Here is a 15321-nt window from a genome sequence, read left to right as displayed (position 1 = left end):
ATCCAGCCCAGCCTTGCAACCAACAATAATATCGCAGTTCGGGCTGGTTGGTGCATTATAGTCGGTCCTAGAATCGCCCTGGCTTCTATACTGTAGACAGAAATTAGGCCAAAATTTTGGGCGGATCCTGCTGCTACGGCCTCCAAAGGGGTAAAGCCTAAACGGTACTGTGGGGAAATGTTCTTCCTTTCCGATAACGTTCCCTCTCTCCTCCCTATCCACTAGCTAAAGATAGAGTGCCAAGACATACTGCAACTAAAATTACTCATTTGATGCCTCATTAACAAAGAAATGAGGAAGCTGGAGAGCTTTGCTGAGAGCTTCTTTTCCCAGCATGGGAACAGATCAGAATATGCAGATATCGCACGTCCAGGTTGAGGGCATCCGAGACGTTTTAATCGAAGCCACACACGAAAAGATTTCAGAGCACACAAGGACATAGTCGATGGAACAGAGCGGTTGGTGTGCACCAACACCATTGAGGCTGCACCATCGAGAAGGGCCCCAGCAAATGCGCTCCGCCCGCTCACATCGCCAAGTTGCTGAGCCCGTGGCACACATGAAGTGTCCCTACGCCGAACAGCGTAACCTGAAAAAGAAAAAAAAACAGCGTCGACTTTGGTATGGTATGGCATGGTATGGTATGTGGAACTTAACGTCCTAAAGCCGCGCATGGGCTATGAGAGATTCTCGTGTACTGCGCGTGCGTTACAGCAAAGGCGCGCAGAAGAGCATGAATATACACAGTTCATATATTCAAGGTTAGAGGTCATTTAGCGTGACTTGCTTGGCTAGATTTGCCGTTCGAAGGCGGAATGTGTTCCCGTGAAATGCAAGGCTGCAAGATGTCGTTCATATGAACGGTTGTTCAAAACTAGAAAGCGTGGCACAGACATGGAAAGGAATAAAAGCGTTAATGACACGTGCATGCTCTTAGTGGAAGGAAATAGACAATGACAGGGAAATCGAAGCGCACCGTTAACCTCGCTCTCATATGGGCTGCTTCCTTAATACAGCCGTTTTCGAAGTTATGCATAGGTTTCCTCTCAAATGGACTGCAGCTTTCAGGTGCAGTTTTGCACTGATTGCTATGACCTGCGGTGGCAAAATGGCGACGTGTCCCCGCGGCTACGAACGTACGTCATACAGCATTGCTTAAGTCTGCATAGATCAAGAGGGCAATGAAACCGACTTGAACCATGGATTACTTGTGGCCATATGTATATTTTACACTCAAAACCACCAGATTGTCACTCACACAGGCTATGGGATCGTTGTTAAACAATTCGGATGCTCGAACTCACCCCCATGAAGCCCTTATACGGCAAGTCATCACTCCTGAAACTGTAAAAAACAGCGGCTCCCATCAGGAAGAGAAGGCCAGCTGCACAGTGGTACAGCGAGTACTGCGGAGACGGAGGGAGAAAAAAATACTTTGGTCGGTATGGCGTGATCGGGCCCAGCTTCGCTACAGCACAATTAGAGAACCAGTGTGATAGTTCTTTCCCAAGTTCAAAGTATCAAGGTTAGAAGCTGCATCCCGTAGACCGAATCTAGCGTGCTACTTTTCACTTAAGTCACGCTTCTATATTGGCACCACTGATCAAACGAACAGCGCAGCAAGGGCACGCGACGCGTAGGGAGTACCTGACGCGCTGTCTGCCGATTATCAGCCGCCTTGGGAGGGTACGAGCACACGCAGCGGCGGCATGGCCCTGCTTATCATTCTCTCTGGAGTTTGCTGAGACGCGATTCTTATCAGCGCGCTATGACTGGCTGTGGGAACGCCGACATTCCCTGGCTTCCTGAGTTATATCTACAAACTGAAAAATCGATTCGATGGCTGTTAGGAATTCGTATTTCCTGTCAGATTTTGTTGCGTTTGATTTTGGTGCCCTCGCTGGTCACAGGAATGACCATCAAGGCCACGATCCGCGTGTAATGACCAGCAAAGGTACAGTTTTTCCTCTTATTGGCTGTATATATACCTTTTCGCGTCTCTTCGCTATACGTTTAGCTGCGGCACAGGACAGAAACCGGACGCCTCTACAAGTTGCCGACAAGGCAAGAAATCCTATCTGTGATCGCAGCAATGCTGTCGCGAGTTCCACCCGACATATCCGCCCGCAGGCTTTCCTATGTCTCGAGGGCGAGTACCGCAGCACATGGGAATAACCTCGCCGATATATTGCGGCTGGTGGCCGACCAAGGGCGCCCCAGGAGCTCACGTGTTGCAGTCATACCTGGCGAGCTCTGCGCGGAGTGCGTTACAGCGAGTCCCATTGAAGGCAAACGATTTCCCACGTGCGAGGAGTGTACGGAGGATGTGCGTACGAAGAGCGTGAGGGGCAGGTTCCGCTGGGTGGAAGGCGAGGCCATGGCCGATATGATGATGAGCGTGTTGTTGAGGCAGTAGGTGAAGGCGAGAAGGAAGGCCGCGTGCGCGTACCACGTGATGCTGCTCCCCATCAGCAGGTACAGCACCATCAGCCAGGCAGCGCCCACCTGCGCTCCAGACGGACACACTCACCGGCCGTTGAAGAAAGCTGGCCGCCAACCTTTTATCCTTCGCTTCACCGAAGCGGATGAATGTTCAAATCGTGAGCTTATGTGCAAGTCTCATGTACGGACACACCATGACACGTGTGCACGCGTTCTTCTCAATTTTTGTGGAGCGAATGCTAAGCCACAATGTTGAAAATATTTCTCGTCGCTGTTATACAGGGCACCTCCGCCAAGAGTTTAAAAAGAGGACTGGTAGGAACAAAAAAGGCGGAAATGAAACTAGAACAGTGCTGTTTACGGTCGCCTGGGGCGACGAGATGTATTTCTAAGTAACTGATGAGTGTTAATTATTGGAATTTAAAACCGCAGAAGATACGCGAAGATGTTCCAGCAGAAAGTTACAGAGCGTCAACAGATCCCAAAACATAGTGGAAATTTTTATTCAGCATTATTGCGAAAGTGTTTTACGCGCTTAACTTACGTAAAACGCTCACAATGCACTCTGATCGGCGCCTCGGCACGCCCGTCTTCGCGCTGTCGCAGTTATCATTGCGCGTGAGCGTCCAAAAGTGTAGCAAATCCTTTCCCGAATTATTGCTGTGCCCCTTTATCGTTGTCGGCCTGCCGCCTCTGACGTCAGGTTTGACAGCCAGTAAGCTGCGCCGTTTGCCGACTCTGGTATCAAAGCTGAGCCCTGGAAAACTGAAAAGGCGAAAGAAAATGGGTGAATCTGGAAATGGGTCGATGCATCGCACCGCCCCTGGTTTTCTTCTCTGGTTGCGCGTGATTAGTTGAAAGTGCGGAAGAGGCGTTCAGACTGACGCTACCTTGCCAGAAATTACGCCACTAGTGGTTTCTTGAGTAACAACAGGTTTACAGCTGGTTTGTAGTTCATCTAGGATGGAATACAGCGCAAAACCACAGAGAGGACACAGAAAGGTAAGACGAGACACAGCGCCTGCGTCCCTTTCTCGGTCCTCTCTGTGGTTTTGTTCTGCTTTCCATTCTAGATGGTTAGTTCTGACTCTAATTTCAAACCTCTCGCGTAGCTGCACTGCACTTGAAAAATGTGCAACAGCACATAGTTCTGTTTACACTGGCAACTGTCGAAGTTTCTGCTTCATTTTCATACCTGCAGCTTGAACCAGTTTTTTTGTTTTTTTTTCGCTCTTGGCTCACGTTGACAGAGGCGGTCGCACATATTGGTGCTGTGCCACCGCTCGTGAGATAAGCATCTGTCACAAACACTCCGTTGTGTATCATTTATTTCATAATGGCCGGAAGGTTTTCAAGCTTTCGTAGCATTCGGCGTTAGTGAAGCAATACACGCGCATACTTTACGTCGGCGTTCAGTCTAATGGGTGATGTTAAAAGTGAACTGCGCATTCAGCTACTAAGCTTAGCAATTCGCAGCCTTTTAACGTACAGTCTCGAGGGCGGTCAAAGTTCCCTGTCTTGTGGTGATGTACCCTGGATTCGCTTCGAGGTGCTGCGGCGCATCTTCCGAGATGGGATCCTTAATCTGCTGTGGCTTCTTGTCACGAGGACTCGAATGCGCCTGGAAAGAGGGGAAAACGTCTCAGGTAATTCACTCACCCCGAGACAAGTTAGGGTAGTCCGCGCCCAAAATTTGCAGCTGACCACGGCCGTTCTCTACAGCTTGCTTGCCTTCGTAATCAACTGTCGGGAAGAAAAGTTGATGAAAAAATTGCCATGCAATTTCTTTGGGGAAAACGGTCACGGCACTCTATACAGAGAAGCTTGACATGCTGCTATGACTGCACTTTACAAACTCACCGAACCACCCACTTAATGTAGTGATAATTACAAGCCCCTTTTGCACTCTAAGGGCAACCATTGGTCCTCGCGAACGTTTACATTTATGTCGGCTTCGAAAGATAGGTAAAGCTGGAAACATAATTTAGTTGCCCCCCCCCCCCCCCCCGTGGTGTATTCATTCTGTGCCTTTCTGTCTGTTTTTTTTTCTTTAACCACGTAGCGCCTGCTCCTGCACACATCGAAAGGGTTGAGTCGTCATCAGGCCACCGCTACCCACGGCGGTGTGATCGCATGCCGAAGAAAGGCGTGGTGCTACTTACGCTGGGAGTCGGGTCAACGACGATGTTCTCGGAGGGGGAAAGCTGCGAGGGCTGAACGGCCATGGTCGATGACTTGCTCCTAGCAAAGTGGGACGCCTGTGATGGATTGTTCGTTGGTTGGCCTCTGCCAAGAGGAACCACGCGCACCTACGGCTGCGTGGACGCTTCGTTTTTCTCTCCTACCCGCTCCGCAGCCGTGCTTTATTTTCTCTCGCAGCTACACCGTGAAATGTTCTTGCGTTTACAGAAACTGTGGTCAGGTTTTCTCAGTGCATTCTCTGATTGTCGTGCCTGTTTGACCAACACGTGCAGCGAAACAATGACACTCTGTAAAGAGTTTGGGTAATTTTTCGGAAGCGCGCGCGTATTTATGAAACTGATCTTTTACAAAGCATGTAACCTTTGGGCACTTACTTACTTTAGAAGAAGAAGGGGAAATAACTGTGGCCGAAAGCCGCGAGGTGCGCTTCCACGATTCCGGCCATACATGCCTGTCTTGCCTTCTTGCCCACGCCCAGAACGCACCGTCGCAGGCATGACGCATGTTTTGTTCTCGACGGCTTCCGCAGTCAACTCCTTGGCTGCCCTTTGACTGAGTTCTCGTAAAGCCTATCGTGAGTTGAAGCTCACTTCTTTTCCCCTCTAAAGAATCGCTGCATGTTTTAGGGACCACGCCAATGATGGAGCCAGGCGTAATAGTTGCCCCTAATAGGAACATGTATATGATCGCAATACAGGGTCTGTCTGCCCTGACCGCCAGAAGCACTACCCTTTTGCCTGCGCTCACATTCATTATTTCTGAATATGTTTTCCAAGTATGCCGGAGGCATGTAAGACTTACGCGATAGCATTTTAAATTTCGCACACACACAAAAAAAGTAAAAGCTAAAAGACGTGACAATGCGAATGGAGTCAATAACTGTGTCTTATATTTCGAAAATCATCGAGCACCGCGAGGGCGGGCTCCGCTTTTGGGCGACTCAGCGAACGTTTAGTGTCGCCACACTGGCAGTTTCAATCTCTGACGGGCGAGAGGCAAAACTTTCCTCATCATCACAATATTTCGAGGGCTGCACAGATACTGCATGAGCCATATATCCGTCGTCTCTTTCACGTTGTTCACATCAACGTATGCACCACCAACTTGCCCAAGCTGCTATACCTTGTGGCGTACTGCAGGACCCAGAGGCAAACTCGATGGCCTAGTAACTTTTGGACGAAAAGTCATTCCATGGTTCATGGACTAACATGCAGAACGAAGAACTTCGTCTAATGTAAAACAAAAAGGCAAAGGTTGAGTATGAAATTTGATTTAATGTACTAACTTGCCCAGAATAATTCGACCCCGCAGCTGGGGCTGTTTTCTTGGGGGTTAGGCGCTGACAGTGACAGACTTTATTTTTTATTTGCATTTCAGATTATGTTTGACCATTATCGTGTTCATTATTATTTTTTTTTATTATTTATTTTGCAGCCTGCGATAACTTGGCGGACCGGGCAGTGCGTAGCTTATTTTCAATTTTTCAAAGATTATTCTTTTTATGCGTGAATCGAATTTCAAGTTCAGCCTTCTACGAGTTTCGGACGGAACAAATATATATTCTACTTCTTTTTTTTCAGTAACGACATTGGCGATGCTGCGCATTTATACCATATTTGAGGTATAAACAAATTAATAAATTATCTTTATACTTAGCCTCGCTTCTGGAACTAGACAAAGCCGCTGCGTTGGTCTCATAACGTACGTCGGCCAAGTTATGTAGCTAAGCAAAGCATTGAAACCAAAGGCAGTTTGTTTATTATTCCGCGGGTACATGCAAAACTTTTTTATTCGGCTTATACGTCTTTTATTGCACTTTATTGTTAATTTTAGGTGGACGTGTGGACTATGGATTTTGATTTGGAAGCAGCGCAAAAAAGTCTAAAACTCGACATCACATTCAAGGATTATGTCGCCACATCTAATGGACTTTTCAACTTTGCCGAGACGGTGAGCCCTTTGATACATTTCTCGAGAGGTGCACGCTGTTTACAACGGAGAGCTTTGCGAACGACTTCGTTGCGAACCAATTAACAGCTTTGTTTACAACATAGAGAAGGCGAGTGAAGGGAAAAGAGGTGCTCGTAATGGCATACATTACGGAAGGCAACAGTCACCGAAACGAAGGATCGTAGGGATGATTTTTTTTTTCAATTTGAATTGTGTCAGTTAATTGGGTATCAATAGTGTAATTATCTTCTCGCTTGAAGATAATTGTTAAGAAAGCAGAAGAAAAAACAACCAGATGCCGCCGGTGAGATCCGAACCCACGACCTCCGAATTTCGCGTCCGGTGCTCTCCCAGCTGAGCTACGTACGGGGACGGCTGTCCAATCTGCTGCTTTCCGGTGCATTTATGCGTTGCGTAACCTAACATTGAGAGGGTTCACCAATTAATGCTACCCCCGTCCATAGCAGCGGACGTAGTACGTCCTGTATTACCGCGAGTGCCACGTAGGAACGTGGTAGAACAGCGAGGGCAGAAGCTGTGCGAGGACCCTCTTATGCTACCTATAGCATCAAGACTGCCATGTCTGCTTAATAGTTTAGCGAGGGTCTCAAATCTGGCAGTCTTAATCGCAAGTGTGTTTACCATGTTCTGTTACATAAAGCAGACAACTAAACCGCGTTTATTAGCAAGCTGCTAGACGTAAATTAAAACAAAAAACAAAAATAAGTGTGCTGTTATGTACGGTCACAACGAACAGGGAGCAATGTTATGCGAGAAGCCGCATTATTACAATCACATGAGTAATGTGCAGTCGTTCACCCACATGCCAAGAGCGCTCGAATGGCGTACCGGGCAGTGCATCTGCGTCATTCACGAGTGGCCTAGCGTTCGAAACAAGACCTTGTCATGTATGCGAATTCTGGTGGATTGTGTTTAACTCCTCATGTCTTTGACAGCTGTATCGAGCCCGGCATAGAGCAGCGCTTGTCATAAATGCACTGCAGAGTGTGCATTTTTAGTGCTCTATACAAGTGTGTGGACGACTGTACGAGTGTTCATTATGACGAAAAATGGGCCGCCTTAATTTTTGGAGACACGAAACTGTAAATCATGCGGTCGAGCCAAGAGTCCCGAAGTACTCAGGCTTCGCGAAAGCGTCAGAGCTGCTAGAGCAAACTGATATTTTTCGCGATTAACTCACTTCGGCAAGTTGATCACGAACTTCTTGTGGTCAGTGCTGATTCGCTTACGTAGCGCAGCTATGCACGCACACGGTCTTCTCCAAAAGTTCCCATGCACTGTTCCTGCTCCTGGACCCTGCACTGCGTTCTTCAGACCATGTACGGGCGCACTCAGACGAGGATAAGGAGATACATAGAGAATACAAGCGTCTGTGATGTCCATGTCTCTTCTTGTCGGCGTTTGTGTGTGCGTGGTCTGAAGAAAATGCAACAGCAACTCATTCAACAGTCCGTGCACCTTCAATGCGGCTCGTATCGCATCTTCAGCGCTCGAAATTTGTGAACGATGAGGTGAGCGGCCTTCCTTGTCCAAGCCTTCAAGTGACAAGGGTCATACTGGACCTAATACACGACAAAGAGGAGACACGCTGAGCTGGAAACTTTTGAGTATGGCGCCACGCATCTTCAAAGTTTAAACAGCATCCTCTGCTCAACTTTGGCGCGGCGCGAAAGGCGGCGAATGCAGCACTTAGAAGCCAGCGAACCGTGCAGGTGGGCGGCATCGCGCTGTTCTTCACGATGTCCCTGTCCGGCCTGGGAACCAACACGGAGTCCTTCTTGTACGCCGTCAGTTACGCGTATTCAACGAATGGGATACAAATACTGCTCGCCGGCTTCCTCAACCATTCGTCTGCGGTGATCGTACAGCGGCTCTTCTTCGTAAGATGCGTTCGATCATTGTACGCCCCCGAAACGACGCGCGTTTTGACTGGCTTCCGCAGCGTCGTCTTCGAATGCCTTCGTGTTCCGCGTAACGCGAGCCAAGTGTACGTGAAAAAAAAACGAGCGGCGGATTTAAATTGCCAGTTACTAGAGGAAGCAGGATTAGTTTTCTTGCTTTTTTGTAACTTACCCTGTTAATTAGTTAAACAACATTTACTATGAAGACGCTATACTATCAGGAACAAACGAAACGTGAACAAAGCCTACAAGGATCCGGCACCTGATGGTAGCAGGTCTTTCACCAAGCAACCCTTCTTCATACATTGCCTGGACGCAGGGACGGTACCATCGTTTTCTACTGGACTTCATCAAATCAGCTAACCTTTTTCCATTCATTTAATCTCTACTATATCATTAATCACACCTTCACCCATCATTGATGCCCTGGGGCAATAAATTTCGCTTTAAAAAAAACACTGACAGCAAAATGAGAAAATATTAGGCGGGGTAAGCTCAATACTAGTGCAGGTTAATTCCACTTCGAAAACATGAAGACTGTCCTTCAGATGTATAATCAATCTCGCTTGTATTTATTATCCAGGAACTCATATGTTTGTGTTTTTGTGTTAGCATTTCAGTCTTCTTGTTCGCGTTTTTGCTGATTGTACATACGCAAGGTGATTCATTAGGAAGCTATGCAAACATAAGCAAGAAAACTGCAGTGAGCCATATATTTGAAAAGAATAATGCTAGCAACAGACAGAGTCCTTGCAGACTGCCCAATGAAATCAGCCGGGATGGTCGCTGTGTTCGGCACCTCTCAGTACTCCATGCTATCTTCATTGCAATCGCCCCATTCACAAGTGCCACTACCAATGCGGCAGGCAGAGATCGGGAGACGGAGGAGGATAAAACTTTTATTGTCTGCATAGAGCAGGAATTGATTAGGTCACAACAGGTGGAATCCTTCGTCCAGGATCCAATTAGAAGCTGCAACGGCCTTGGTTCTTGCAATCAGCAGAACCGCTGACCCTCTAGGCGAGAGGTAGCCAGCGCCTCCTCCCATTGCTCCCTAGTGGGTTGGGTAATTCTAGGAATTGCGTCATTTTGTCGAAATTCCCATACCATGTGGTACGTGTTGGAGATTTCCTCGCAGAATGGGCACATATAGCTACATAGCATAGGATAATTTTTTTTCTGAGCAGATTGAGATTGTGGAAGGTGTTACTGAAGCCTCCGCTGGACAGTTGCCTATTGTCTGGTTATGGACTTATTTGGCTCAGTTCATCTTGGTCTAATGTTTCCGTAATAGGCGGTAATTTCACTTAATGTATGCGGAGAGTGACTGCACTGTACCTCGTTCCCTTCCGGTTCTCGGTTGATTAAACCTCGAGAGAAGCCATGTGCTAAGCTACTGCCGGTTAGAGATGAATGGCCGGGTTCCCAAATTATTTTTGTCTCTTTCATGCGATCTTTTCCCGCGAGTACGATCTTAAGGGCTATATCTGAGATTCTTACGGTGCTAAAATTTCTGCATGAACTTTGAGAATCGGAAATTATGATTAAGTTATTCGCTGCATCTATGTGACCACTCATCATAGATAAGGCAATGGCGGATTCTTCTGCAATTTCAGAATGTCTTCTTCCGTATGGATGCACATACTATTGGGTTCTCCGCGTGATCAGTTGTGCAGTCATGGCATTGGTATTAGCCCTTTCAGCCGCGTTTGTAAACAGGACTATTGGATCCTGCCCATAGATTCTGTGTAGTGCCTTAGCCCACGCGCTGCTCTTCAAGTTCGTGTTGTTGAAAATATGGGTGAGAGTACTGTGCCCTGTGGTGTGCCAGAGCTGCATAACGTGCGATGCTATGCCACCAGACTCAACTGTTGCCTTGAGGCCTTTTAGGAATTCCCTTGTAGTTGTATAATTTATCTCCGAAATTCAGTTGGCTAAGATGTGAGGTACCACATCGTGTGAGTTTATGGTTTATGGGATTTAATGTTCCAAAGCTACTCAGGTTATGAAGGACGCCGTAGTGGACGGTTCCAGATAATTTAGACCACATGGGGTTCTTTAGCGTGCATTGACATCGCACATTACACACGCCTCTGGAATTTCGCCTCCATCGAAATGCGACCGCCGCGGCCGGGATCGAACCCGCGTCTTTCGGGTCAGCAGCCGAGCACCATAATCACGGAGCCACCCCGGTTTCTCAGTATCGTGTGAGTCGCCGAACGCATCCGTGAGGTCGATCGCAAATATTGGTTTGGCAGACTTTCTGTCTGCTTGATTACTTCATCCGGAAGCTGTATACGAGTATATTGTTTGCGAATAAATTTAGTTCAAAGCCAAGCATCGTGTCCGGTGGTAGGCTATTGCCTTTTTAAGTGATTCTGCAGAGATCGGGACATCTGCTAAATTATGCTTCAAAAGTACTAACTGCGCAGGTCGTCAAAAAAATAAAAACAGTCAGAAATCCTGGCATTATCTGCGTGCTCAAGGCATTTCACAGTATGTGTAACAAAGTTTTTGACACAACTTTTCCCTTCGCAAATCCACGTTATACGCAGCGCCTCTACTAGAACAAGGGCAGACACTCAAGGAGAGCAGGAGCGAGGAGAACCATCTTCTGCCCCCCCTGCCTCCACTAACAAAAACTGACCTTTACGCGTTTTTACGGCGGCGGGTCGGCGATTTTCGCCCTACGGCGCCCACTCGACGCCCGGCGTCGAGAAAAATGTTCGCTGCCGCCGATCTGGACCCACCGAATATTTGACGCGCGGCGTCCAGTGAGACCGGAAGCGGCGGCTGACGCGGCCAATAGGAGCACAGAAAGCCCGCTTTTCCGGTTTGACTGCTTGCGCCTGCCGCCGCCAACACTATGACTGCCTTGGCCGACGAGCTACGCAGGAATTTTGGCACCGAAGTGTTATTATCGTAAAACTAACCGCGTCGTGAAGCATGAAATGACGCTTTTTTGAGAGAAGACAACATAATCTTGGGTCGAAGTGCCTATCCTCCGTGAAGCGAAAAGTTTCGTAGAAAACCGCGTCGCTGCTCTCCGCGGCTGAGAGGGCATCCCAGGGTACGTGACTTCATGCAATCGAGAACGTAAATCCTCGAATATCTATGCACGCGTGCTAAAATTAGTACCGTGGTGTCGAAATGAACACTTTCGTAATTTTAACAGATGGTCAGCGTCTTTGCTCTCAAAGACCTGCTCGCTGCGTGGTATTTGCCACTTGCTGATCACATTTGCTTTCGCCTCTTCACTGCACGTATGTCCAGCCGAGCGTCGCGCTGCCACGACGTTTTCTGCCGCGCGAATTTTGTAGAAAGTTTATAAGGAATCTGCAGGAGAGCAGGGCAGATGGCGCATATGACTCAGAATGGCGCCGCAGAACCCACTGAATTCCAAGCAATTGCCATAGTCCCTATCAGCTGGCGAATTTATTGCCACTCCCGACGAATGACATTAGTCTGAGCTGACATCTTTTCTTGCATCGTTGTCACGTGACTAATGCTGTAATATAATCTGCAAATGTTTCCAAATAGGATTCGCCTGAGCATAGGCTCAGTTATACGCTCAGCGGCGGCAGATTGCTGTTTGCGCTGCCGAAGCGCCTAAACCCAGATCCGTCTCCGTTCCGCACTGCGTGTTCCGTCTGCGGTCGCCTATGGTTCAAATACCGTAGCAGTTTTGCTAAAAGATTGCATTACTGAGGAGCGTAATCGTCTGCCATTTTTTTATAGCGACAGCTGTTAAAGGCTCGTTCGCCGGGTTTTGCGTCGTATAGTGTTCAAGTGGAGGGCGGTTGCCAAGGAATCCGCCCGAAGGATGGAAACCGTGAAAGGAGGAGGGATTGGGGACAGCGGAGGAAAGTAGTACGCTCCGTCTGCTGCTGCGAAACGCTCCGTACAAGGAGAGAGGCTCAGCAGTGCTGACGCCTCGCGCCTTGAACGGCGCACTACAGAGGACTGCTAGTCTAATAACCCCGTTGCCCCGTTGCCGCGCAGAAAATCCGGCGTCGGTGTTGTGAGCGAAAAATAGTGTGTCGTAGAGTGGCCCAGGTGGCCACCCGTCGGAGAAGCAACCTAGGTGGGCCACCTAGGTCACGTGACCTTGTGTCGTCATCACAGCCTGCCCACCGGATTGTGAGCAAACTGACCACCGTGACAGCTGACTGTTAAATCAATGACTGATCACGAAAGGTCGCTCGGCAAGAGCAACTTGGGTTGCACGAGCCCCACCGATGGCAGCGCCGGCTATCGCAGGGCCGTGGTACATCCTTGAAGCGCTACATCATTCCGGAAGGAGTGCTGTGAGGACTCCCAGTGATCTATGAATGTAAAGTTGAGAATGATCAATTCCACATATATGGGCACTAACCCATTAACACTATCACGTCATTTTGTCTTAGTTCTTTGCCCTTTTCTCATAATGCTGTAGTGCTACACACACACAAGGGGAACTGACAGGAAATGCAGGGGCGACATAAAACACCTCCGCGGCTGCCTCGTCCTTAAACGGTCTGACACGGCCGGCGGGCGGGCGCTTTCTCACTGTGTCCGCGCGCGTCTTTCCACGAGGAATAGGTCCTCGCCAAGAGGACGCTTGGTTGCTTTAACCGAATTGCTTTTCGATTTTTCCCGCTCAAATTGCCTCGGTTAACGACGGAATATCACCCTTGCTCACTCCCTTTTTGAGACGAAGGCGGGTTGCTGCACAATCACCGCAGTTCTAATTAACCCTCATAACGCTGCCAATGCACTTCAGCTTCAATTTTAGTTAAGCGAGGGAATGCGCTGCCCGCAGGGGAATATTTTTGCAGATTTTTTTTCTTTTCGGTTTCTCAATAGCATTGGTAAAAGCTGGTATATGCTTCGCATTATTCGACTTTTCATTCTACCTAGTTTGTCTTATCGTATGCAACTTGTTTCTGGCCAAGCACTCCAGTTTAAAAATGCAAAGAGCTAGTCGATTTGAATACAGACAAAATCTCACGCAAACATCGCTCTGCGGTAGTCATCTTGCGCAGATATGACACTGCCGTCATATTTGTGTCGTCTTGTGCACTGCAGTACGCCACCCATCAATGCTTCGGAACACTGGCGTACGTCTCTGGTGCCATGATGCTCGTCAGTGACGAGGACAACCTGACCATGGCTGGGGTAAGTCAAAGGGGAAGCACAGCTTGCGACCACTTCTCCGGAAATGCTGGACTGGATATGAAAGAGACTTGACGCTGTAGCTGAGCAATCATTTGATGCGATTCCGATAGTAGTGTAGATGCCGGATTTTCGGTTGCGTGTTTTCTTCTTTGTAATAATGCGTAAGACGTTAGTGTACATGGATAACCACGTGGTATTCGCCTACGACTGCTAAATAATTCATAATCAAATTCATTCACTCACCTGTATCGGTTTCGGTTTCAACAGCCAAGCGACGACTATGATGTCAAAGGTCGTAAAGGTAATGTGAGGCATTAAAAACACTGCGATATGATCATTGCTTAGTCGTTTTGATTCAATGCAGCGCTGAACCCAGCCTGCCTCAAGAACCAGAATCACAACGAGTAAGGAAGCAGCGATTATTTTTTGCAGTTTTCTACATGACTCACATGCCCTGTACTGACCTTTGACCTCATAACCATCGCTCGGCGATTGAGACTGTGTCTCTACAGAACAGAAAAAAACTACTGAGCGGTAATAACTGTTAATGCATTCGTTTCTTTTTCCCCACAGATGATTTCTATGGTGGTGGGAGCCTGTCACTTTTTCCACCTAATCCACCTTTTCTTCAAGATCTACGTGTAACGCTGCCTACTCTCTGCGTTCCAAGTTTTTGCTAAGTAAATAAGGATGCTTTTATTTTTCAGAAGCTAGCGGGATATGCTGGCCGTTTTTCTTAACCAACACACGCACGCAAAGTTGCTGGATCCATAAACAACCATTCTGAGCGGTACCACAGTGGCCTGAAAACAGAAAACTCGTGGCTTCATGCAATGCTGCTTTAGTTGCGAAAGCGCTTCTTGCCTACTCCCAGCTATTTCGACGATGTCGCACGCGAAGGAAATGCAGCCTCGGCTATAGTCTCAGTAAGGCAATGGGTGTGCATGGCAATGGACTTTCTTGGTATGGTGTTGCGCACACGACGAGACGAACATAGGAAAGAGTAGGACGACAGAAAGAGCGCAACGCTCTTTCTTTGCGCTCTTTCTGTCGTCCTACTGTTTCCTGTGTTCGTCTCGTCGTGTGCGCAACGCCATACCAAGAAAGCTATGCACCAACTCGCCCAGGATGTTCTGCAATACATGACAATGGACCAAGCAAAGCTCAATTTTGGCGACGACCCAGTAAGGTAAGGATGGCAGCACATGGCATGACACTTAAAGCATGTCCCAAACATTGTTAGGACCACCCCGAAATTCCGTCTTGGAATGACCTTTGTCGATATAAAGGCGTCTGAGACACCAAACAAAGCTCAGTTTGGGGATTATTCCTTCACGGTAAGGATGGGAAAACATGGTTATGACACATCAGGCATGTCCCAGATATGGTTGAGACACACGAAAATTGCCCTTCGAATAACCTTAGTCGAATTTGACAGCCAGTGGATCTGGGTGTGGTCGGCTGGAAGAGAAGCTTGGCCTAGTCTCAGAATGGGATTGGCCCACCTCCAAAAATTAGGTTGGCTCACCCTCGTAAATTTGAAAATTGAGTTTATCCACGTTCGGAGCCGACTTAAGACACCCCCAAAAGTAGACCACCCCCGAAAATGAGAAAATTGAGTTGCCCACTTTCGGAACAGACCTGGGAC

General features: G+C 48.1%; 2 protein-coding genes across 4 annotated transcripts; one reads left to right on the top strand and one right to left on the bottom strand.

Annotated features, from left to right (window-relative positions):
- Positions 1 to 403: 403 nt before the first annotated feature.
- LOC144107934 (uncharacterized) lies at positions 404 to 4686 on the bottom strand. The gene is made up of 5 exons (XM_077641175.1): positions 4605 to 4686; positions 3932 to 4063; positions 2335 to 2505; positions 1305 to 1406; positions 404 to 589 (listed from the first exon to the last, which is right to left on the bottom strand). Exons 1-5 carry the CDS (start codon positions 4665 to 4667, stop codon positions 527 to 529), a joined length of 531 nt encoding a protein of 176 aa, XP_077497301.1. The 5' UTR covers positions 4668 to 4686; the 3' UTR covers positions 404 to 526.
- Positions 4687 to 5133: 447 nt separating this feature from the next.
- Positions 5134 to 14382, top strand: LOC144107942 (uncharacterized). Of its 3 annotated transcripts, XM_077641186.1 has the most exons (5): positions 5134 to 5218; positions 6478 to 6594; positions 8328 to 8495; positions 13584 to 13673; positions 14247 to 14382. In XM_077641186.1, exons 2-5 carry the CDS (start codon positions 6493 to 6495, stop codon positions 14316 to 14318), a joined length of 432 nt encoding a protein of 143 aa, XP_077497312.1. In that variant the 5' UTR covers positions 5134 to 5218; positions 6478 to 6492; the 3' UTR covers positions 14319 to 14382. The 3 variants fall into 3 exon arrangements, with proteins under 3 accessions (XP_077497312.1, XP_077497327.1, XP_077497319.1); XM_077641201.1 differs by lacking the exon at positions 8328 to 8495; XM_077641193.1 differs by lacking the exon at positions 6478 to 6594 and having other exon boundaries at positions 5135 to 5218.
- The last annotated feature ends 939 nt before the right edge of the window (positions 14383 to 15321 follow it).

Source organism: Amblyomma americanum, chromosome 1, assembly GCF_052857255.1.
Source record: "Amblyomma americanum isolate KBUSLIRL-KWMA chromosome 1, ASM5285725v1, whole genome shotgun sequence".
Classification (NCBI taxonomy): domain Eukaryota; kingdom Metazoa; phylum Arthropoda; class Arachnida; order Ixodida; family Ixodidae; genus Amblyomma; species Amblyomma americanum.
Note: the sequence above shows the minus strand (reverse complement) of the source record. Positions and strands in the feature narration are given on the sequence as shown.